Consider the following 26,479-nt stretch of genomic DNA (forward strand, 5'->3'; position numbering starts at 1 on the left):
CTTTTTTTTGAATTTCAGGTTCGTGAAGTGCATTTGCAGTGTATTTATTTGAGAGGTCTATGGTAGACTTTTCGTTTTGTTTTGTTTGTAACTGGATACTCCAATCAAAGCTACAATTTTCCTCTTAACCCTGCCTTTGCTGTATCCTAAAGATTCTAATATACTGTGTTTTTATTATCATTACATTCCAAGAAATGTTTGAGTTGTTTTATTTTTTAAATGACTTATTGATCATTCGGAGATGTACTGTCCACTTTCCATGTGTTTGAATATTTTCTGTAGTCTCTTGCATTATTTCAGTACTAGGCTAATTCCATGGTGACCTGATAGAAAGTAGACAGTCATTTTATGTTTCTTCTTGGTTTCTTCTGATTGATTTTAAATATTCTGCTTGATTTCTAATCAAATATAAGTATAGTTTGTCCTTTCTGCTTTTGTGATCCACTTTTTGGAAGATTTTTTTCCCATCTTTTCTCTGTAAGCCTACAAGTGTCTTTGATAGTGAAGTGTGATTCTTATAAGCAGTATTAAATTGGGTCTGGGACTTCTAAGGCAAATTTTCCATTGTATGTTTCATCATTAGAGAGTTGATATGATTAGCATTCAGTATTAGTATTGAAAAATATAGTACAAATCATTTTTCAAGTTTTATGTTAATTTCTTCTTTCCTATTCCTCCTTTGATAATATATTCATCTTTTAGGTGTTGACATTTCCATATTTTAGGGTTATCCATTAGTTGACAATTATTATCTATCACAAATGGATTATATATTCCTGTGTCCTCATTGAAGTTATTTTGTGTTGAGAAGTCTGCTGTTATTCTAATGGCTTTGCCTTTTTAGTAACTCGTTGCTTCTCCTTTACAGCTTCCAATATCCTTGCTTTGTCCTATATATTTAAGAATTTTAACTACGATATGACCAGCGATGTTGCTAAAATGCTGGCAGCGCAGCCTTAATCCTCATGAAGTCACTGTCTGCTATCTGAGCCAAGCTTTACTTCACATCTCTTGTATCAGTCTTGATGAGGACTTGCATCTCTCCTGTGTACTGGGAGTCTTAGATTAGGTACATGGGTGAACAGCAGTGTCTGTGTTCTGGGTATGTCTCTAAACGTCCAGATCAAAAGTAGATACTTCGTGGACATTTTCTGTGCTGTTGGGCAATGTCCAGGCAGAGAATGCCTTTTGTTGGTTGTGGAACCTCTTCTCCAAATTTCATTTCACTCTTATAGGCAAGCTTCAGAGGTAGCCATTGCCTGGGGATCACCCCTGAACTTGAAGGACTGAGATTATGACCCCAGTGGTTTTGTCTGGCTATTGGGGCATGTGAGAACGTTGCTGGCTGATGGCATGTGCCAGTGTTGGGGCTTTTGTGGCCATAGTGTGAGAATCCACATTGCTGTGTTGACTTGTCCCTTGTGGGAGGGTGAGATCAAATTAGGCTGTTAGGAATACCTTTTTAGGGGCTGTGGATATGGCCTAGTGTGGCTCAAGTGGCAAAGTGCTAGCCTCAAGCAAAAAGGAATACCTTCTTAGAAATTCTTAACACAATTATGGTGAAAATAGTATATGCACCCAGGGAAATGCTTTGTGATAAAACTTTCTGGCCCTGGGAATATGGCCTAGTGACAAGAGTGCTTGCCTTTTATACATGAGGCTCTGGGTTGGATTCCTCAGCACCACATATAGAGAAAAGGCCAGAAGTGGCACTGTGGCTCAAGTGACAGAGTGCTAGCCTTGAGCAAAAAGAAGCCAGGGACATTGCTCAGGCCTTGAGCCCAAGCCCCAGGACTAGCAAAAAAAAAAAAAAAAATCACCCCAAACATTTCTGCTTTGCAGATTTGTAAACAAACCACTCACTTGAATAAAATCAAAACTAGTTAAAATTAGACTACAGCACTTCCAAAGAATGCCTATATTCATCCCCCTACACATTAACTGTAATGCCCCCCCATTCATCATCTTTACAATATTTTTTAAAAGAAGTAATAACATCAGAGAAAGGAAAAAATTACTCAGAATCAGTAGTAAATATTTCTTAGGTATCACAAGAAGAGGGATTTTTTTTTCTTTTCTTTTTTTTTTTTGCCAGTTATAATGCTTGGACTCAGGGCATGAACACTGTCCTTGGCTTCTTTTTGCTCAAGGTTAGCACTCTGCCACTAGGGCCACAGCACCACTTCTGGCCATTTTCTGTATATGTGGTGCTGGGAATTGAACCCAGGGTTTCATGTATATGAGACAAGCACTCTTGCCACTAGGCCATATTCCAAGCCCAAGAAGAAGGATTCTTAATTAATTTATCAGCAAAATATTTATGATAATTATTATGAAAATAATATTGACTATACATCAAGCACAGGATTAAATTTACAAGCTTTATTTCACATACTTTTTAAAGTAACATTGGGATAAAGTTTAATGTTGCATTTACTTATTTTTAGTTTATTTGGAAAAATGTTACTGGTCAAATATCAAATTGTTATAAGAAATTTTTACATGTTTTCCAATTATACATGCTAATAAATATTCTACTTGATGTTTCATTCAGTCTGAAAATTTTAATATTAGTCATACATTTCTGAAAAACCATAGGAATCTTATATATTAATTTACAATAATCAATGATTTTATTTTGTGTAGAATTGCCAATAATTTTATTTACTTTCAAATAGTAATATTTGTATTTGCTATAGTCAACTATGTCTCAAAATTATTTTAAACTTAAAAAGATATATATTTATAAACAGTTCTATCTGTGAATTTGGACATTTGAAATAGATCTAAATGTCTGACCTTGATTAATTGTGCAGCAATATTTCCTTTCATTCAAGTTATCTCAATGTTTCAATAGACTACCTTTGTAATTCCAGTTACTTATAGCCTTAAAGATCAATGATTCAATGAATAAAGAAGGGGAAAAAAAGTAGGAGACATTAAGGTGGTTTTGAAGTACACACAGAAGAAAGAAAATCAATTGAAATTATATCTTTTTGAAGGAGATTTCTTTTTCTATACTGTATGCATCCTAGGTGTAATGTTAACCTTGAAAAACAAATTCCAATGTCACTGGAAAAAAATGAGACATGGAAACAAGGTGCTTCTACATGGGGTGAAGTAAGGATTTTTTAATCTGTTATTCTGAGATAAAGAAAAGTCTTTTTCATGAAAGAAACAAGTTTAATAGTCTATATACATCACAACACTCAACATTAAATGAAACAAAGAAAAAAAATAATAGTTAAAGAGAAATGCTGTTTAATGAAAAATTTAAGCCTTGTATTAGGATATGAAAATCAGAGACAGAATTCGTTCATTTGCAGAAAATGTGAAATTTGCAGAAAATATATGATAATATCAGTCATTAGCTCAATATTTTGCAGAACCAGATATCTGCTTCAGAATAAAAAAAATCTTGTAAACAGTTGGAAACAGTGCTAGTAATTGAAAAACCTAACACACATATACAATAAGACATACTTTTAATTCCCAGGATAAATGCAGAAAAGTAGATTCACCAGCAAAATCTTAAAAAAATTAAATAAGGGAGTCAATAAGACAGGTAACAGAAGTCCTAAAATTTACAGATTTTCTAATAGTGTGGAAAGAATGAATATGAAAGCTAATAAATTCCAGGGCTTACTTTACCCTACCATCTATATTTATATTCATATATCTTTGTACAAAGATCCCATATAACATCTATACATCAACATTTAATACCTATCTGTAATCTATCTGTCCATCTATCTCTCTACCTACATTTCCAAATTTACTTCTCCACTCTGGACACATGTTCTCATTATGCTGTATTTTGCTTATTTGCACGTAATTTTTGGATTGCTTCATAGTTGTACATTGTTTAATGACAAGACATATTTAGAAATATATTATTAGACAATTTCAACATCATGTAAACATCACAGAGTTATGATTACAGAAATTTAATAGTCTGCCTACTTTAGTATGGCTACTTGTAGGTCAGTTTGGTTATTTGGTATAGCCTAGTACACTCAGTCTGCAAACCCTCCTCCTATTTTATTATAATGACTTTTACAAGCATTTATGGTACAATGTAAGTATGATACCCCTAGGAAATAAAATTTTTTGCATCATAAAAAATATCATCACATACCATGTACATTAACTATACTAACTGAAATGCCATCATATGACTAATGAATGTATTTCATAGAATTTTCATCAATGAAACATTTTAAAATCTCTCAATGACATACTTACTCAAATACTACCATGAGTATCTTTATCTTGAACATCACTGATATCTTGCCATACCTATGACTTCTGTTGTGCTTTTTGTTCCCAGATATTAATAGAACAGGCATGATTTCTTCTCCCAGAATACCATTACTTTAAGTTTTATCTCTCTTGTGTGATTTCTTGTTGGATTTGAAATTTAATTTAATAATTACTCCATGGGAAAATAGTATTATATAAAACTTCTATGATATTTTATGATCTATACTTGGTAGTATAAATAGCAAAGATATATATATATATATATACATTACATATATACATATACGTGTGTGTGTGTGTGTGTGTGTGTGTGTGAGAGAGAGAGAAACAGTCAGAGACAGAGAATTTGGTTATGTCGTTTTTTATATGGTAAAATAATTGGACCACTAACAATTCATTCCATTTTGTTTTCAGGCTAACAGGATTCCATTTGCCACCACCTGTGACAAGTACCAAATCTGTGTTTTCACTACGTTTGACCAGTGATTTTGCAGTGAGTGCTCATGGGTTTAAAGTATATTATGAAGGTAAGTGATAACTTCAGTGAAATCACTTCTCTGTTTAATGACATCAAGCACGATTTTTCAACATTGACAAGGGTGAAAGTCTCAATATGAAGAAATAGTTTGTTCAGCTACCTTCAGCCATATCACAAGATAATTTTGTTGATTAGCATTTAAATTACAGCAACCTGCTACTTTTTACTGTTTGATGTTACTCTTCCTAGAAATGGAATATCTTTCCAACTTATTTTCTTAATTTAATCATGTAGTAACTACAAAGTTGGGCATTGTCAGAAAATATAAAATTGAGAGGCTTGACTAGATTTAGGAACCAGTCATCAATAGTTCTACCTAATTGTTCCTATATGCTGCCTCTATACAGGAAACTAGTCTTCTGTGTTCTCTGAAGGTCAAGAAAAAAAACTCCAAAGAGGCACAATAGTGTGATTATTGTGTCTGAGCGGGTTTGTGGATTTGTTTGTTTTTTTGTGGTATCTCTGTGCCTGAAGAAGAGAGTCAAACAAATCAAAGTAATATCTCATATAATTAAGATGTTGAGGAAAGTATTTGTTGAATCAATATCAATATAAAAAGTATAAAATATCCATCAATATAAAAACTTATATTCTAGACAAAGTACTTAATGTAAAAAGAACAGCAACTTCATCACCTTTGATATTGAGGTGATAAATCTTCCCTTCATTTCATTTGTGTTTCTATATATGATTAATAACTTAAAATAACATTTTTAAATATACATGTGTAGAAAATATTAATTATCATATCATTTATGAGGATAAAACATCAATGTTTGTTAAGGTAGTCTGGTATATTATTGTGTCTTGATCCTCAAAACAGTTTCACACACTTGCAGTTTATTTAATTTGCAGAAGAGGTGGTAAAGTAACAGTTGAACAATTTTTGATGGACCACGAAGGTGCATCTTCTATTGCAAAGCAAAAAAAAATCACAACAATTAAATGTTACACCAATGTCAATTCCTTTTGATTTCTCTACTTCATGGGGACAGGCAAAAATAGTTCAGGAAATCATAGGCTATTCTGCCTCATAAGATAGTCTGACTGTTTACCTAGTAATTCTATGTTATCTAAAATAATTTTAATATTGTCTTCCACCGTAAAAACCATTAAACAATATTCAAATCAATAATTAATATTTTCTTAATAAATTATAAATATACAGATATCAGTATATTATTCCTATAGCAATTGTGTACAAAGACACTGAAATACACTTTCACATACTGGATTCCATATACTGTTCATATTGATATATAGTAATTTCCATAGCTAAATATTATTATTTCAATCTTCTAATAAAGAAAAAATAACCTTGAGTGACTTACAGGTAGTAGTCCAACTGAGGCAGCTCAGAGAGTGACAACAGAGTAAATGGTGCCTGTTAGTTTCTCACAAGATTTAGTAACTTTATGTAGGCACTTTAAAATCAACCAAGTGAGGTGCATTTGCCCCATACAAGTCTGCAAAGTTTCAGTAGCATTTTACTTCTTTTTTTCTTTTCCAAAAGCTAGTTTAGAAACATTTACCAGCCTAAGTTAGTAAATGGCAGGCTGATTGGCACTGAACACTCATTCTCTATGTTCTGCGTTTCTTTCTCCCCTACATTACTGGTAATCAGTTCTTTCTACACATAAGTGTTCTTGAAATCCACCCTATGAACTTGCTAAAATACAACTTCTTATGGTGCACACCTGGAGTGGAGCTCATGATCCACAAAAATTCTAAAGGATCCACTTATATTTCTGGAAGAATTCAATCTATGCCATACACCTGTGTCCCATGCATCACTAACTGGTATCAACATCCTTTCCATTTGCTTTAAAATTTTCAGTGTCAGTTTGTTCCCTGCATCATTCCAAGAGTACATCAGGGAGCCAGTGCTTTCCATAAAAGATGGAATTCCCCGTAAATGAGTCTATTCTTTCTGCAGTGACATGGCTAAATTTGATGTCAATTATTTTTTAGTTAGAAATAAAAGTAAACTTGAGCTAAGGGTGTGTTTCTGCATTCTAGTAATGAGCCTAGAATTAAGAAATTTATTCCTCTAAAAATTATAAAATTCTTAAAATTTTCCAATTATTGACTTCTGAATATACTCACTGTTAACATTAAGTACTGAGTTGAATGATCAATTGTAAAGTAATGTTGCCTATTATATCAGCTTCATTTACAATGATGCCATTAGCTAATATTACACCTGCTATAGCGCTTGATCTGGAGACATAGGAATGTCATTGCTGCTCGCCATGAAATCCGGAGTGTTTAAATTTAATACAAATTCAAATTTTCTTATAAGAATTTTCAGCATTACACACTCAATGATTTATAGTCTTCCAAATATGTGTTAGAATTATATTAGGATGACTAATGGCATCTTTATGAGAATGAACTCATTTCAGAACAGCAGTTTTACCAATAAATCCAGTATGGAGGTAGTTAAGATTTTTATAATTTAGTTTCCTTTCCATTTCTTTTTTCTTCTTGCTGTAATTCATTTTTTCTCCTTCTTGTACTCTCTATTAGCATGTAAGACAAGCATGCCATTTATTTTTCATTATCTTTATACGTGACTTTTGATACATTTGTGAATTGTAATAAATATTCATGTTAAACAAAGAATCAGGGGTTCAAATAAGTTAAATTAATTAGTCACCTAAATAAATTCAATTACTCTTAAATTAACTAATGATACATTATAAAATATTTGTCACAGTGTCAAATCGTCATTAAAATGGCAAAATTATAATAAAAAAACTGATTACCAGTGTTTTCAAATTTCAAAAATTTCAGAAGATATTTGCAAGTAAGTAACATAAACAAAATCTGTGCATTTGTGGCTTTAATATCAATAGCTTAAATAGATTTCAGGAATATGGAAAGAACTTATGGCCTCCTCTCATTTGCATAACTAAATATGTTAATTGCATTTTTTTAGCCCAATAAAATAATGATTCTCAGGCTAATAAGCAGAGAAATGGTTTTAGTTGTTAATCAGTGTGACTCTGAGAATTGCGAATTTTTAGCTTCATGCAATTAAACCAATTTAAATATCGACAAGAAAAAATATGTTGCCTTATCACTTTTTTCTGCAAAATCTTATTCTTTAGTTTTAGTTTTTTATCATTACTTTCATAGAAAAGTAAGTAGTCAATACAGGTCGTTTTCTAAATTTTGAGTATACTCAACAATCTCTTAAAATAAAACAGAATACAGTGAATGAATAGAGATCAAGACATGGAGATGTGGCTCAAGTGGTAGAGTGTTCGGCCTTGAGGGAAAAAAATGACCCAAACTACAGTGCCAGGCTCTGAGTTCATGCCCAGCACCAGCCTCCAAATCAAAACAAATGGGGGGGGGGGAGGAATAAAACTTGGAATAAGAAATCAAGTAATAGAGGAAATACTCCTCTAACAACAAAGTTTGGTTGAAAGTTTAATGATAGGTTTTTTCCATGAGTAATTAAGGAGTTAACATGTAAAAGTTTTGCATTTATGCCGTTTAGGTTAACATTATTTCAAACTTTGGAGAATGAAAACAGAATCTCTTCTTCTGTCTAATATTTTATGGTATTAAAAATGAATTAAGATCATGCATGAGCACATAAGTAAGAAAACTCTGTCTCTCCTTAACTTTTCAACATTATCTCACAATCTCCCATCTATCAACCCACTTTCTTAATTCCCTCCAGTACTGTGCAATAAATTGATACTGAATGAATAAATATCACAGGTGATCCATGGTGGCTGTAACATTGCATGTTGCTTGGAAATAAATAGAAATTTCTGATGAATATAAATGTCTAAAATAAATGTGCAAGTTTCAGATACAATCAAGATGTTCATTACATTTTTACATTTTACATTTAAAATGAAATAAAAAAGTTGTCTTCATTTTAGACACCTGAAACTTCAATTATACCTTACTACTTTTAGCCAGATTATGGGCTCTGTCATTTAATATTGTTAGAAAAAAATAGAGATACATGTTTTAAAGTGTTCCTGGGATTTAATAGCTTTTGTGTGGTATAATTCACTTTTATGTTAATGGAGCATTTTGTTGAACTAATGGATAATTATTCTCCTGTGAATAGAAAGTTCTGGTATCAATCTTCACATACGATTTGAATTTAGGTGCAGTGTTTCAACATTATACACCATTTTTAGGTACCTCTTTAATACATTTTAGTGAATTATAGAATGCTGAGATTAGATGTTAAATGTGAATATTTTTAGTGCACTATATCAAGGGCTTTTACATAGTTGCTTAATTATTTTGCGTACAGGTTCCATTATGTTTTTCTTAAAGGGCTAAAATATAAAAGGCTTATTGACTATCTACTAAAGTTAATCTCTAGTAATCAGTTATATAATTAATAAAAATCCTCAGAAAATTCTAGAAGACTGTAATGGTGAGAATTAGATTTTATTATTTTCTTCAGTTATAATGGGAATATACACTAAAATATATGAAAAAGTTAACTTTCTTTAGTTTTTAGGTTAAATTCTATCTATCTCTCTACCTACCTACCTATCTACAAATACACATATAGCTGGGTTTGATGGCTCATGCCTGTAATCTTAGCTACTCCAGAGGTTAAGACTGGGATGACTCCAGTTTGAGTGCAACTGAGGCAAAATTAGTGATATCCCCATCACATCCTGTAAAACGTTGTTTCTTCATGGCTGTTATTCCAGCTATGTGGGAGATATAAATAAGATGATCTTCAACAATAGAAGCTACAGTTTCACAGGGCATGTTGAAAGTAATTACAACAGTGATATAACACTCGTCTCCATAACATGGAGTTCATTTCACTTAGCATTATCTTATGCATTCATAGGGGCATAGCTATTAGGCTCTTGTGATCCTCTGCTGTGACTAGCCTAAACCTATGCTAATTATTCCCTATGAGGGAGACCATAGAGTCCATGTTTCTTTGGGGCTGCCTCACTTCACTTAGTATAATTTTTTTATCCTCTTGTATCCCCTTCCTGTGGTTGTACCATACTATCACTGTATCTTATCTGAGTACACTGGAAACTGTCTATACTGGTATTAGAACTAGGAAATTGAAAGGGGATACCAAAATCGAGAGACACAGGATAAAAAGACAGACGACTACAAAAGCAATACTTGCAAAATTGTTTGGTGAAAACCAACTGAACAACTCATGGGGGGAGAGGGAAAGGGAAGGGGAGGGGGGTATGAGGGAGGAGGTAACAAAAAGTACAAAAAATGTATCCAATGCCTAATGCATGAAACTGTAACCTCTCTGTACATCACTTTGACAATAAATAAGAAAAAAAAAAGAAATAAAGCAAATAAAAGTAAAAAAAAAAATAAATAAGATGATCTTGATCTAGGCTGACTCCTGTAAAATAAAAGTGATAATAAAAGTGAAAAGGCTAAGAGAAGTAGCTCAAGTAATAGAGTCCTTACCTAGTAAGTACTAAGTCCTAACTTGTGTAATTCAAATTCCTGTAGTAACCCTGAAAATTATGAGCTATAAAGATTCAAGTAAATTACTGGTTACTCCAGAACAACAGAATCAAAGAACTCATGGAAAAGCCAAACATTTGAACAGTTCTCAGTACTAACAATCAATAAGAAATACCTTTTGGTCAGAAAACTGCCAGGAAACTTAAAAGTCAAACGTTATTGCTAGAATATTTTATTTCATGTCTCCAGTAAGTTTCTGATCTTGAAAAAGGTAACTATCTCTAGATTTTTAGATACAGAGATCTATTAATAGCCCCACTAACAAGGGAATATTAGTAAATTTTTTCATCCCTCATCCTTTATAATGTTTGTTGCTTTGTTTTTGGAATAATAGCCATTCTGAATGATAAGTTGCATGTATGAAAATGTGTTAGTGACAACTGGAACAATTATTCTGAACTGGACATCTGACTCAAGCAGTAGTGTGAAAAATATACGGGAAAAGTAAGGTCCTTAGCTAATCCCCGGAACCTCAAAAGGAAAGAAAGAAAACAAATAGTTTCTCCCACATTCTGAATTTGATAATGAAATTATATCATTCATACTAGAGTAAGTCATAGAAAATGGAACAAAATTTTCAATTTTAAAGGAACTTCCTTCCCCTTTCATTGCTCTAATTAGTCTACTGTAAACTGTCTTATTTAAATAAAAAATAAAGATGGTTGACAGTTTTCTGAATAAAGAAGATTAGGGACAATATAATGAAGATGCAATATGCTCTCACAACATTCAGAATGATTGAAAAGTACTTAAGTTCTTACTTGAAATCATAATATTCCCAGAATTGTATTTTCTTAATTACATGTAATAAACATGGATAAAAAGAATTGTGAATTCTTTGTGGTTCATTGTTTTCTATTGATCATAGGACAGCACCATCAGTTTGTTTTATTTATTTATTTATTTTTAAAAGACTGTGTAAATCAATGGTCCAGGCACTGATTTTATAGTTAATGGTTATCAAATTCATCAGACAGAAATAGGAGAGTATTGATTTGGAAAAGTGGGTAGAATAGAGAAAGGAAACTTGCTAATAAGGATTTATAGAAATTAGGACAGCTACTGTGAAATTGGGACCTAACTTTGCAAAATGAATAAATCCATTAACTTTTCACAAATAAAAGTTTAGCAGTATAAAGGAAGATAAAAAAGTGTTAATTGTACTTAGCATCCCCTGTGAATATTTTAACCATTTAACTTTTATACAATATATAAGTACTAATTAGATACCAGATATTTCTGATTTTGTTTATATAAAATTTTATTTCATACTTTTGAAATGAGAAGTTAGGACCTATAAATTATATTTCCAATTTTTATATAAAGAAATGGAGTGCTGGAAATGTGGCTCAGTGGTGGAGTTACTTGCCTGGCATGCAGGAAGCCCTGGGTTCGATTCCTCAATACCACATAAACAGAAAAAGGCAGAAGTGATGCTGTGGCTCAAGTGGTGGAGTGCTCAGGAACAGTGCCCAGGCCCAGAGTTCAAGCCCCAGGAATGGCAAAAAAAAAAAAAAAATGGGCAAGGGCAATAGTTGAATCATGTCGAAATGTGATCAATAAAGTGATAGCATTGTTACTTCTTAATTTCCTGACAGATTTCTGAAATTGGGGCCAATAGTTTGCTATATATTTTGGTGTTTCTACTACAAACCAGAAAATATGGAAAAATGGAAAAAAATTAATGCTCACTTAAGTAATTGAAGCTCATATTTACAAAATAGATTAATCTCTGATACAAAGATGGACATCTCAAAATAAATATATATTTAGGAATATATTTTCCTCTGAGAGATTTCATGTAACATGACATTAAAAGAAAAATAAACTTCCTTTTTAAACAGAGTAAGTAAAATTGAGGGGAAAAGGCTTTGTGTCTTATGTTATTCTTCTCTATATTAAGAATTCAAATTATGAACTTGGTTTGAGTTTAAAACACACTCAAAAGAAGACACATGAAATAGATTAAATAATAAAGTCTAAATCTACTTCATTGTGAAAATACCTGATGTTATTTTATTTGAAAAGGACAGACTTCTTTTGCCTGATAACCAGATGTTTTTGCCCATGATCAACTGACAAACTGTAATTCATGAGTGGATACTGAAAGTAAAGGGTATTTTGTAATAATTGAAAGATTTATCTATTCCTGCTGATAGTGCTCATAAGCATCTATGCATTTTGCAATGAAGACACGACTAAACTGTCAAGAAAGGAAGTAAAATAGACAATTCAATAACAACAACATTAGTAAATACAAAATCCCAGTTTCAAGAAGAAGTATTTCAATTAAGGCAATTGATCAATAAACAAACAGAAGGTTTCAACATCATGAACATGTATCCAATGGCATATTAAATATAAATTATATTGTTATTGTATTGGTGGTGTTCAGAGGGGTTAGAGTTATATAAATCAGATAAAGAGCACATTTCTTTTTTAACAATGTCACCTCTTCCCTCACTCCAGTTTTTCCCTCCTTTCTCTACCCGAATCTTTTTTTTTTTTTTTGGCCAGTCCTGGGGCTTGGGAGTCAGGGCCTGATCACTGTCCTGGCTTCTTTTTGCTCAAGGTTAGCACTCTAACTCTTAAGCCACAGTGTCATTTCTGGCTTTTTCTATGTATGTGGTGCTGGGGAATCGAAACCAGGGCTTCATGTTTGTGAGGCAAGCACTCTACCACTAGGCCATATTCCCAGCCCCTCTATCCACATCTTTTATACTTTATTTTCTTCATAGTGTCTACTTGATCCTACCTTTTCTGTCCGTCCCACTTAAGTTCCCAAAGGCAAATAAACTCACATAACAAAAGGAAAAGAGAGTAAAAACAACTACAAAAGCAACAACAACAAAATCTCTTGTTTCCGATACTTCAAGTTCATTGTGATGAATATTATTTTATATGATCATATATGCACGGAGCTATTGAGCCTTTTAACACCCTACCATACAATAGAATAAATAAACATGCTAGAAATAAACCTTTATATTTATGATCAAATTCGTAAGTGAGAAAACGGATTTTCTTAATATACTTTAGGAACAATCTAAAATTTGCAGTTAATGGGGGAAAAAAAGTATCATAAATAGTGAAATTTCAAAATTGAAAATTAATCCTTACCTGGGTGCTGGTGGCTCATGCCTGTAATCTTCCAAACTCAGGATGTTGAGACTTGAGGATAGAGGTTTGAAACCAGACTGGGCAAGAAAATCCATGAGATTCTTATCTCCAACAAACTACTCAGAAAAAAAAGCTGGAAGTGGCACTTTGGGTCAAGTGGTAAAGCGCTAGTCTTAAGCAAAAGAAGCTTCTGGAGAGATCTTTGGTCCAAAGTTCAAAGCTCCAACTTTAAAACTTTCTTGTTTACATATTCCACAAGTGAGATATGTTTGTTCATCGAGTTATCTCAGTGAGGAAGTATTGATGATGCAAATTCCACCACTTGGTTTTAATATGGTGATAGCATTCTGTACATTTTTGTCAGATTGTAAATGTCAGCCATTTTGGCATTTTACACTCATGCTTAGGATAGGTTATCATGTCATTCTACTGATAGTATAGAGTTCATAAATCTGATTACATCATTTGAAATTACCAATACATGATAGAATTTAGAGAAGATATGACTTATGTTGGATTTTATTTTGATAATCATGCTGAAAAGTTGGGACTATATTTTTGCTTTACAAAACAGAATTAAAGTAAAATGTGTATTTTGTTTGTATAAAAGTATATATATGTGTGTATATATACACACACAATGAGCTAATTTTACATATGACACATACACATATATTATATATTGTATTTATATGTATACATGATATATTGTGATAAATTTTGCATTCAATCCATGTCGACCTATTAAAATTTGCTCTTTTCTATTGCCAGTGTACACACTTTTATGAAAAACTCAGTGATGTGTGTCAAAAGATAGGACAGATTCTCCCACTCAAGTCTTTTCCCCCTTTTGAAGTGACATTTATTCTTTTGAATTTCTAATGTGTAATGCCTTAGGTGAAACCTGTTTTATTGAGTGATTTTTTAAGTGCTTTCTTTTCTATAAAACTGTACTTCCTCACTCCTATTTTGCAACTTAGCCTTTTGTATTGAAGATGTTTGTGTGTTTTTTTTCCTCAGCAAAGACTCTATGAATTCAAGCATAGCATTTACAGATAGCATTCAAGAGCTGGTCAGAGAGAGGCTATATTCAATATACAATCCAGTGTGCAGGGGAATGCTTTATTCCCACCAAATATTGAGAATTCTGTAAGTCCGTTTTGTGAAGAGTATTTTGGAACATATCAGCATTTCATACCTGTAGTTATTTTTTTGTACTCTTTGAGAGGTCCACTGATTAGTAATCCTAAATGGGCACCAGGCATTAATACCCACACTTTTATTCTTATTCTAATTTGAAGTCAGAAAAATCTCAGCATCTCAGAATATCCATGGCTGCTATTTTAATCATCATATTTAGAATCCTAAAAGTGAATACAGACTATTTGAATGGAGGAAAGAGAAAATACCTGAAGATAAAACAAAACACTGTAGGTTAATATCTTGAAGTAGAGTGTTGCCATTCCTGCATTCTGACATGCCTCGTATTAGATTTGTGCTTCTCTCATTTTCTTGTGATAGGATGTATTATTCAGAATATCCAAATGAAGTAGTAGATTCTTAAAGATCTTTAATATGCCACTGGAAATTGGCTCAGAGAGAGAAAGAGAGCAAGACAGAGAGAGCGAGTGAGAGAGAGAGATTGCAGACAAATGTTATAGATTCTGTTTACTAGTCTCTGCTTCATGTCATTTCACATATCATTTGAGAAAGAAGCCATCTAATTTTTCAAGGTCATCTAGTATCTTTGTACAGGTGCTCAGTCTGATTCCCTAAAGTGCTAGGTTGATATCAATCCTGGAATTTGATATCATCCTTCTCCTTGGACCCCTGTTGTTTGCCACCTTAATTAAATCCTACATGGCACAAATTGAACAGATTTGATGCCAGTGTCTGTCAGTAAGATTAATTTGACTGGTTGACTAGGCAGTGTACTCAAGGGGGTATTCTTGCAGCAATTCTGTTTGTGTCATAGATTTCTGTGTGTTCTGAGTAGTGATACTGACAGTAATTATTTTGAACTACCTTCTCAAGTAATTTGTGGTGGTAAAGGACTTGGACAAACAGAGTCTTCACCTGAAATTGTAAAAGAGGAGATATGCCTAATGTCTATAAGAGTTGCTCAGGGTTCAACAGATCACACCCTTTATACTGTAAAACCAAACCCTACTAAGTTGTCAGATATTCAAGAAGCCCCTTTATTATATCAGCATGTACAAAATGACATTGGGGAAAATGAGGAACAAAAGCTCTAGAAGTCAGGTTACAATTACTAAGGTGACAATAAGAAGTTGTCACTGATGGAGTAGTGTGTTTTCTTAGGCAAGTAACTCTGAGATTATAGTAGGCTAACTTAACCTTTAGGGAAAATAAATATTAGGCCTTTCACAATTCTTGACCTTTGCTTTATCAAGCATCATGGAGTCTTTCTATGTCTCTTTTTTAAGCTCTGGTCGGTGTTAATCCATATATATGCATTATATTTTTGTGCATACATAATTATAAATTGGAACATCTTCCAAAAGAATTAGCCCTGCCATTCATCATAAACAGACATTCTTTAAATTAGGGAGGATGTAACAGTGCTTAAAAAGAAATGTAATAATTACTTTACTTATGTAATTGTAAACCCCTTAATCATCACCTTTGAAATAATAAAGCAAACTTTAAATGGGAATAGCATAAAGATTTACTAGGATTCATGCTTCCCAAAATCTCTTTATTTTTTTTGTGAAGTCGATATATTTAACATGATTTTGTTTTCTTACTAACAACAAAATTTTCCTCATTATTTATGTATTTCTCCACTTTGGGTGTTGAAAATCTTATAATCTGTATTTAAAAATAAAACACTTTTCTGCTTTATTGTTAGAAGTGGTCAGTGTCCATTTCAACAGACTTTTTAATTTTGTTTAAATAGGAACAATTTCATTGTGTAAAACAACTTTAAACTGAAATGTCAAAATTGACTAAATGATTCAAATTTACTGTTGATTTATACTTATTGTGCTTCACTTACCTTTTGAGGAAGGGGTCCTAAGCCTTCAAATAACAAATAAAGATCATATAGGGAAGTAGGGATCAATTATTTAATTAACTCTTTTAACTTCCTGAAACTTATTTTAATCTATCTTTTAAAATATGGTCAGGAAGAGAGTTGAAAAGATAAAAACTAAATGTTCCTGGTACATAAAAGAGTAATGTTACAAAACATTAAATCTGTCACAGTTGCAAACACATTTGTGGGAGGAAAACTTACACGAGTTACACAGATTGTTTGCTTTTTTGTTATTTTTTTAGCTTAAATTGAGTTTTTATGACAGTAATGTTTGTAAAAGAGCCAATGAGCCAATAAATGACTTTTATGCGTTATAATACTCTGCAATGAAGGCAAGATATTCGATTATCTTGAAAGTTTTTTTTTTTTTTCTCCAACACACTGGCATAACTCCTCCTCTAAACAGCAATGTGGAATTGGTAATGAATGCTTCCCCAAGCTACAACAGACAATCAGAGTTCATGTTCCCATTCATTGTTGTTACTAGTCCATGTAGTTCCTTGCCATTCAAAATGGAAGCCATCAGACCTATGGAACTGCAGTCATATACACAGTACAAGAAATGTATCCAATGCCTAACGTATGAAACTGTAACCTCTCTGTACATCAGTTTTATAATAAAAACTTAAAAAAAATGCGAACAGTAGTCCATACCATAGAATTACTGAGACTTTAATTTTTTCCATAATTTAAGGTCATATCAAACAGAAAAAGAAATAGAAATTAAATGTACTATGTCTTTGAAATATTGAAATATGGAAACTTCAAAGGACATTTTTTTCTTCGTCTCTTGTTAAAATATTTTAATTATAATATCATATTTTAATATTTTTCAAACATTCCATAAATCAAAATCATTGAATGTAAATTTTTCTAGAAGTAAATAACTAGTATCAGAAAAAGTACATGCAAATTACATATCAGTACATTTAATTATAACATACTAATCTTGCATACTTCAAAACTGTTTAAAATTTGCAAGCCAAATGAGATGAAATTTCCTGAGTATATGCTGAGTTTGAGTTTTAATACAAGTATCTTTAGAAAAACATTCATAAGAAAATATGTGCTTGGACCCTCACTTGCACTTTTTAATATTTTAAATTATTTTTGTATGTATAATAGATATGGGCATAAAATTTGAGACCTTGCTTATCCACTACCTGAGATACCCTGCTATTCTCCAAGGAAGTAACACTTTTATCACTTTAAAATATATCTCATTTTATACTTATACACCATTAGTAGCAATCCTGAATTTCTACCTATGTTGTAGCTGAAGCTATTGGAGACCTAAGGAACCAGAATCTGTTTCCTTAGCACTCATCAGACACATTTGCAAAAAGACATTTAATTTAATTGAATAACCTCTTGTGATTTTCTTTTCAGTAGTAGGAGCCATATAAAATATGGCAGATAGAGTGATTTAACCAGAAATCATAAGCTCTGTCTCCAGATAGTATGGAATCTCAACAAATGGCCAGAAATACAGATACTGAAAGAGTAATTAAAAGCACAATGATTATTAGTACAACAAGCTACATGCCAATGGAATCTATATAGAAAGGACAGGTAATTTACATAGGGGTGCCAGTGAAGATGTAGCAGAAAATTTTCAGCAAGGAAAAGTTACAGTCTAGGTTTCATCAACCTGTAGACAAATGTCCTGTCTGATTTATGTAAAGTTATAAGGTCAAATAGGTTTTCCTGAGGCAAATTTATTTTACAGTTTTTACTTATATTTACATTTTCTTCAACCTTGCCAACTTGTAACTTTTTTTTAAATTTACTATTTTATAAAATTTATGGCTCCAGGTTACTTCATTCATTTCTTTCAGAATTTGTAAAAAGATTGGTCCTTATTTTATAATTAGCTCTTTGTGGAAAAAAAAAACCCATATGATTAATAAGTAGGTATGTGTTTGTGTGTGTGTGTGTGTGTGTGTGTGTGTGTGTGTGAAGCAGTAGGCACAAGGCTTCTCTTTTAATAGTCTCATCAATTCAACTTAACTGTCTATTACAAGTACCCAAACTGATAAACTGTTTCAGATAAACTGTATTCATGTTCTTCAGTTTTATGGACAACTAAGCATTTGCAAATACAGACTCCCAATGTACCTTCCAGCTTAGCAGAGCCAATTAGGTTCAACAGGTCCTCCTTCTAATCTATGGTAGATACAAGGCCTCATTCTCTGGTAACATTTTGGTTAGGATTATGTAACCTTTCCTTTTGGGACTCTAGCCACTGGTTCTGTTCCTATGTTAATAAATTCCACCACAGTCTACTCTCCATGTACCCATGGCTTAAATATATATATATATAACAACAAAGCAAAACAAACAAATACCCGTACTTCATGGCTTTTATTCTTGCATTAACTTATCACTATAATATGGAATAAGTAAGGAATAAAGTCCCTGTAAACATATATTCCTATTGCTCTTATGATACAGATTAAGTTAAATATATCTAAGTTGTGAGTGGCCTGTTGTGAATGTGTGCTTCAAAATCATTTGTACTTATACATGTAGGTGACAATACTTATTAAAAGTAAAATAAAATATGTTTTCTTGATAGCTTCAGAGGAAGGAAGAATTCTTCTTTCGATTCAGTTACAGAGTAATTCATTTTACAGCTATATACTTGAGATTAAGTATTAGATCATTTAGGAAGAATCTCTATCTCTGTGAACATTAAGACAGCAAGCAGTAAAAGAGAAATTCTCCTTCACTATATCTTTAAATAAGAGACTCCATTTTAAACAAATTTTGTAATTCACAAATATAAAGTGTAGGCTTACATGGAAAATATTTTAGAATTTGATGAGTGTCCTCTGTTTTTAAAATATAAATGTAATAACAATTAGGACTTCAACACAGCATTGAGACAGAAAGAATATTGATGGTGTTTTCTCTTAAAAAAAACAAACTCTGCCGTCTCTGCTATGGTCTTTTGCACTAGTTAGAAAATTTGATATGGGTAAGATAGTATATGAGGAATATTGGAATGATTAGGTCTTGAAATTGATGAAATATTTGGTTGGATATTTAATGTGTGCAGGAAACATACTGTTTTCATAACTAGGTACCTAAGTTTTATATATCTATGCACATTTACATACTACACATTTTATAAATGACATCCAAAATTTTGTATTATTTTAGATTATTTTTACAGATGTGCTAGAGCAAGTGTCTAGTAGTTCCATGCCCTTCCATAATCCTTCTTGAATGTGCCACTTCCAAAGTAACATCTGAACTTAAAAAAAATATGAATTATTTAGCAGTGAGTTTTTTGAGTTCTGTGATATTCTTCAGTTATTAGTGGATTAGCAGCAGAACAATTCTGTATTTCAACCAATGAAATATGTGGAAGGATTAGTACTTGTATGTGTATAAACACAGCAGCACTCATAGCCTTAGCACACTTCTTTCAAGACAGCTCAATCAAATATGAGATTGAAAAGATAAAGTTTGAGTCACAATTCAGGTCATGTTTTGAGTATAGTATTGGAATTGTAAAAAGTGCTATGTGATTACTTTCTAGGTTTGTGCTTGTTAAGCTTGAATTCCTTTTTGACATGACAGAAAGATTTTGGGGATAGTTGCATTAAGTTCTTGTTCTCTTATTCATTTTAAGGTTCTAGGAGTTTCTGATGAAAATGTATGTGATATTTTTGTCTGACATTCTTGTTATTTTCTGCTGTATTAGTGAATTTGTGTCCTGTTAAATATTATCTCTGTGAGCTACACTAGTGCCAACAATTCTCTTTAAATTATTTTCTATCTTAGCTATCTAATTTAACTCTATAATTTCATCTAATTTTGCTTAGTTCTTGCTACCTTCTTCCTCCCGCTTTTCCTTGGAGAAGTGATGATTAATCAGGAAAAAGAAACTGAAAGTTAACTTGAAGAGTATATAGAAAAAGAATGTACTACGAATTTTTTTTTCTGTTTTTCCTTTCCTATGGCTTAGCCGTGGTGTCAGTGTATTTGATTTTGGTGCCCTGGATATTGTGTATACAGTTATCTGAATTAGGGAAGGGAAGGGGTAGAGCAAAATGGAGAGAAAAAGGATAAATGGAGAACCCGTGCAGTAGCAATACTCACAAGACAATATGTTGGAAATTAACTGTACAACTCTGGGGAGGTGTTGGGGTGAGAGAAGGTGTGAGAAAACTGAGGGAGGGGGTAATAAGTGTAACAAAAAATGTACTGATTATCTTGCCTATGTAACTGTAACCCCTCAGAACATCACCTTGGCAATAAAATTAAATTAAAAAATAAATTTCTAGGTATGAGTTTCGAAGTACAAGTTTAAAACCAAAGCACCATTATCTTTTTTGTTTCTTTTTTTCATTTATTTATTATCAAAGTGATGTACAGAGGGGTTATTGTTGCCTACATAATGCAGTGAGTAAATTTCTTATCCAACTTGTTAATTCCTCCCTCATCCCCCCCTCCCCATTTCCCTCTCCTCCTCATGAGTTGTACAGTTAGTTTACACTGTATAGTATTGCTGTTGCATTGTCCAGTCTTTTTATCCTTTGTCTCTTGATTTTGGTATTCCCTTTTTCTTCCATAGTTCCAATACACATATATACAATATCCAGGTTACTAACATCAGTTGCAGTGATATCAGGGGTAAAACCACGGGGAAGAAAAACAAAAGAAAAAGGGTATAATTTCACATGCATGGTGAAAAATAAAAAAAACAACAACTATGATATAGCACTTGTATCCATAACTTGGAGTTTATTTCACTTAGCAACCTCTTATGTTTGCCTATGGACATAGCTACTGAGTTATTGTGATCTTCTGCTAGGATTATCCTAGACATGTACTAATTATTCCCAATGAGGGAAACTACATACAGTCTATGTTTCTTTCGATCTGGCACACTTAGCATGTTTTTTTCAAGTCTTTCCATTTCCTTACGAATGGGGCAATGTCATTCTCCCTGATAGAGGCATCAAATTCCATTGTGTATATGTACCACCTTTTCTCGATCCACTCATCTACTGAGGGACATCTGGGTTGGCTCCATATTTTAGCGATGACAAATTGTGTTGCAATTAATATATCTTTTTTAAAAAAATAGAATAATCTTGGTAAGATGTTATAAGTGATAAATGATAAAATTATACAAAACCCTTCCCACAATATTCCATCACATACAAAAACTTTCCAAATATTTCTGATAATCATACCATTGTTTCCTGTAACATATCATTAATCCTATCAAAATTAATTATTATACAATTATTATAGGACATGGAAGAAAGGTATTGTAATAATTGTATAGATCAGGCAGTGGTTTCAGCCAACTATTTTTTTCCACAGACTATGATGAAAGCCTCCTTCAAGAATAAGAATAGAATTGGAAAGTTTGTGTAGCCTAGCACGATCTTATCTTCTTGGTACAGATTGTTTTTCTTTGAGAATATAGAATTAATATGTTAAATCACATACTGAGGGCAATAATCATGAAGTAACTTGTAGTTCTTTCTAACAAACAAGATTACCTGACCTAATTTCTCTTGAGTCATTGTAAAACGTGGATTGAACCAACAAAGTCCAGAGAAATTAACCTAGTGACGGACCATGTGTGTAATGAAAATGACTCTAGGTCAAACATCTGTTTATTCAGAAAGATTCATAAATACCATCTGTGCCTTATGATTTGCAAAGATATATTGCAATGTGTGTGTATTGGTGTGTACAAATTAAAAGTTATATATGCTTATGTAAAGTTGTTTAAACCATAAACCAGTATGTTTTAAATGATGTTATGCCTGTATTAAACTTTAATAACTTTAATAATTTTGAAAATTGTGGCAGTTTGCTTTCTTCTTTACAATATAAGTATTTATTTTTGACGAGTCCATGCCACATTCTGATGAGGGCATTATAGTGTTTATTACTAAGAAGTATGAAAGCAAAAAATATTGTGTATATTCCAGCCTGATGAAGAAATTTTCATCTAGATACTTAGAGACACAGGTCAGCATAGAAATGTGTCATCATTATCCTTTTTAGTTTCTGTTCCTAATGTTTATATTTACATGCTGGATTTTTATCTATAAGATTAAGTATAATGCTATTAAAGAAATCTGTTCATGTAAACAACAGTATTTTTTCCATACAGCATATTTTCTTGTTCTGTCTTTCAAGAAGTAAAGGACAAAATGCTGTTTGGGGAAACTAAAATTTCTCTTTATCATTTTTGAGACAAAAGAAATGTAATATATGACTAGTGGAGGAGGGCAACAACAATGTGATGTGTTAAGATAAATGTCACATACATCCATAGAACAAACAATTTCTGCATTTTCTTCCTTAGTAGTTCAGTAAAGTAACCCACCAGAATGATTCCGTTTTCTGTTCTCTCCAGTATCTTCTAGCTGCTGATCCAGGTATTAAAATGGATTAAAAAAAAATGCTCCTGTATTTTCCAAGCCACCTGTATTTCCATACAAACTTTATAAGTACAGCAAAGATATGAATCCAGATTTGGGAGATAACATTGTGTTTAAGTCTTAGCTATTCTTAAATCATAATTTTTGTTGCCATTGTTATCAAATCACATAAGATTAAAAGAAGAAATGCAATAATACATTCATTTTACTCTATTGCAGAGTCAAACTTTAACTTTTCAGGTACATATTAAGGTCTAGGAAACCACCACTGATGTTTGTTTAGATACAAATGAACCCTGACACCACAAACCACTTTGATCCTGTCACATGAAAAAGAGAATCAAAGGCAAACAGGATGATAAACAGAAATAAATTTATAAACAAATCACAGCTGGGTCCAAAAGTTGCATAATCTGCATCTACTTTTCTGTTGTTTGAGAATGGACAGAGGGATGGTACACACACACAAGTTGGTTGTAAGCAAAATAAGCTCTGTTTAAGACCATGATATAGAGCTATGTTACTGGAAAATGATTCTACCCATTTAATAGCATATTTTACACGATTTCAGTGATTAGTTTTTTGCTTATAACAATTATAAATTCAAATCTTATTGCTTTCTGTATTTGATAAATAATTACAAGCAACATTCATCCAGCAAAGGCATGATTCAAATTAACTTGAACTGGATAAGTAGGTGAATTTATTAGTTACATGCAATAAGAACAAACCAATAATTATCAATATAATTTGAAGGAAAGTGAATGAATAACAGTGTTCTTAAAAACAGAATTTGCAGATGATAGTGAATTTTTACTAGGGATAATTATACATGTACAATTCAAATCTTATTTTTATAAAATTTGGTTTCAGTTATGTAATATAAAAGTTATTTTTAGAAGCCAATGCATTAAAATATGTGTCTCTGTGTGTACGCGTATGTTTGTGTGTTTCCCCAAGTAGAGATGTGGTGTGGGAAGTTATAACCACATTCAAAATATGTGGCTTCTCTGTGTTATTCTGGTTAATTTATATTATTTTGTTTTCAAATTCAATAATCTTATATCATTAACAACATGCTGTTAAGTCCCATTAATGAGCTACTCATTTCGGAATTTTCTAATATGAAAATTCTAATCATTTCCCACTTTTTTAGAGTGAATTTCTCTGCTGAAATTTCCCATTTGTTGATTCATTATGTCTACTTGAAAGCTCTTCCTATTATACTCAATGTTTTTTGGTACCCTTTGATTTGTCTCTCTCTTGTCTTTTCTACTCTGTTTCAATTATTTTTCTTTTATTATGGTTTAGTTTGGTTTGATGGATGAACATTTGGAATATATCTGTATTATATTCTCTTTACCCCTTCCCTCATTTTTCTCCCACCTTCCCACCCCTCATTACCCTCCCCCACCCCCCAGTTGTATAGCTAATTTCCAACATATTGCCTTGTGAGTATTGCTGCTGCATTGGTTCATCCTTTACCCTGTCCCTCCATTCTGATGTTCCCCTTCCCTTCCCTAATTTTTATTTCCATTCTTTTAAGTTTGAAAACATACAATGAACTATAGTAACCACAGATTTTGTCAATATCTCCTTTCATTTTAGTTCAAATTCATAGATATGAAATTAAGTATAGTGAATTTCTTTTATTTCAATGATTTTGAAAATGTTTAAGGAACACACTATTTAGAAGAAATATATATATATATATATAGAGAGAGAGAGAGAGAGCATAATGCTTTTAAAGAAATCTGTTCATGTAGACAACAGTATCTTTTCTCATTTTTTTTTAACATTTTATTTATTTATTTGTTTTTTGCTAGTCTTGGTGCTTAGACTCAAGGCCCAAGCACTGCCTCTGGCTTCTTTTTGCTGAAGGGTATCACTATGCCACTTGAGCCACAGCACCACTTCTGGCCTTTTCTATATATGTGGTGCTGAGAAATCGAACCCATGGCTTCATGTATACGAGGCAAGCACTCTTGCCACTAGGCCATATTCCCAACCCAATAGTAGCTTTTCAATACAGCATATTTTCTTGTTCTGTCTTTCAAGAAGTAAAGGACAAAAGGCTGTTTGGGGAAAAAATATATATACACACACACATAGACACATACACATATACATATACATACTTTTACCCATCAAAGTGGCATATCTACTATTAATAATTAATTCATTTAGGTCTACTTAGTTCATTGTATGAATGAGTGATAATTTACCTGTCATATGAAGAATATTTATTTTATTTTTGATAACATGAAATATGTTCAGTACAGATGTTATTCTTCTAATTTTTTTCTATGTGATAGATTCCTTATGTGAATTTGCTGGATCAAAGGGTAAGATGCATTTCCATCTTTTGATATTACTTAGGCATTAGCAAATTTCTTCCACCCACCAGATAGAACACCAGTCACTTGACCTTCACAAAACACACTCGCAAGATTAATGTATCTATTTAGTATCAAACTTCTTTTAAAATTACTTACAAGAGGTAAGCCTGACTGATATGGAATAAAAGGTTGCTCTAATTATAATGTGTTATTTTTAAAATATATGAAATGTTTTCACAAATGAATTAGAACATTTGAAAGTTATGTAAACTAATATAAACTGAAGCCAAACAGAAGGAAAATGAACATGTTATTATTTATCTAAGCTTATTTTTGTTTTGTTTGGGTTTTCATTATCACATTTAAGATTGGAAATGTAATTTTATTTTGAAATTGATTAATTGGCATACTTACTTGATAATAAACAACTTTCAGAAAAGAAGATTTGCAGCTATGAGTTAATGACCCAAAGTCTGTATGAAATTATTTTCACCTGCAGTGGAAAGTCCTTTTAGAAGGTAATGATTTTTTTCCCAAGGTCAAATACAATTAATTTGAAGGCACTTCCATTTTGATTAGCAATTTCACTCACATCATTAACAACAAATGGTCTACCAGCCTGAGAAATGTTAAACCCACCGACCTATTGAGGAACAACACTAATCTGACTTAGTAATGTTTTTTTTGCCTTTAGTTTTCCATCTAAGATAGGAAAATATGAAAAGAAATCCAGGACTTGCAAAAAAAAAAAAAATAAAAGAAGAGTACAATACCATACCAGCTTTAGTGGTTTAATAACTGTTTTATGGCAATATCTTCTTTAAATAATATTTTTATTGTAAAGGTGATGTACAGAGGAGTTGCAATTATGTAAGTATTGAGTGCATTTCTTGTTAAGCAGTATTATATCCTCCCGAGTTTTCTTCCACTTTACCTCTCCTGCCCTCTCAAGTTGTAAAGGTCATTTCAAACATAATGTCCTTTGAGTACCACTTAGTCTTCTTTGTCTCACCATTTTGTTATCCCCTTCCCTCCCTACAAAATCAAGGAAAGTGAGGTAAGTGGTGAGTTGGGAGGGATGGATGAAAATGTGAAGTGAGATAACATTGATCAAAGTGTATTGTATTCATAAGCTGTTCTGTTAAATGTTGACTCCTTTATATAACTGCTTAAAAATAATAGAATAAGGGCCTGGGGATATAGCCTAGTGGCAAGAGTGCCTGCCTCGGATACACGA

The 26,479-nt window shown here is 32.3% G+C and overlaps 1 protein-coding gene across 3 annotated transcripts in view; it reads left to right on the forward strand.

The window, feature by feature from the left end:
- Positions 1-26,479, forward strand: part of Csmd3 (CUB and Sushi multiple domains 3) — an 860,328-nt gene that overhangs the window by 117,597 nt on the left and 716,252 nt on the right. For all 3 annotated transcript variants that reach the window (XM_048358905.1, XM_048358906.1, XM_048358908.1), the window contains exon 3: positions 4,678-4,790. In XM_048358905.1, the coding sequence (XP_048214862.1) occupies positions 4,678-4,790 (113 nt within the window). The remainder of the gene's footprint in view (positions 1-4,677; positions 4,791-26,479) is intronic.

The sequence above is a fragment of the Perognathus longimembris genome, chromosome 12 (genome assembly GCF_023159225.1).
Source record: "Perognathus longimembris pacificus isolate PPM17 chromosome 12, ASM2315922v1, whole genome shotgun sequence".
NCBI classification, from domain to species: domain Eukaryota; kingdom Metazoa; phylum Chordata; class Mammalia; order Rodentia; family Heteromyidae; genus Perognathus; species Perognathus longimembris.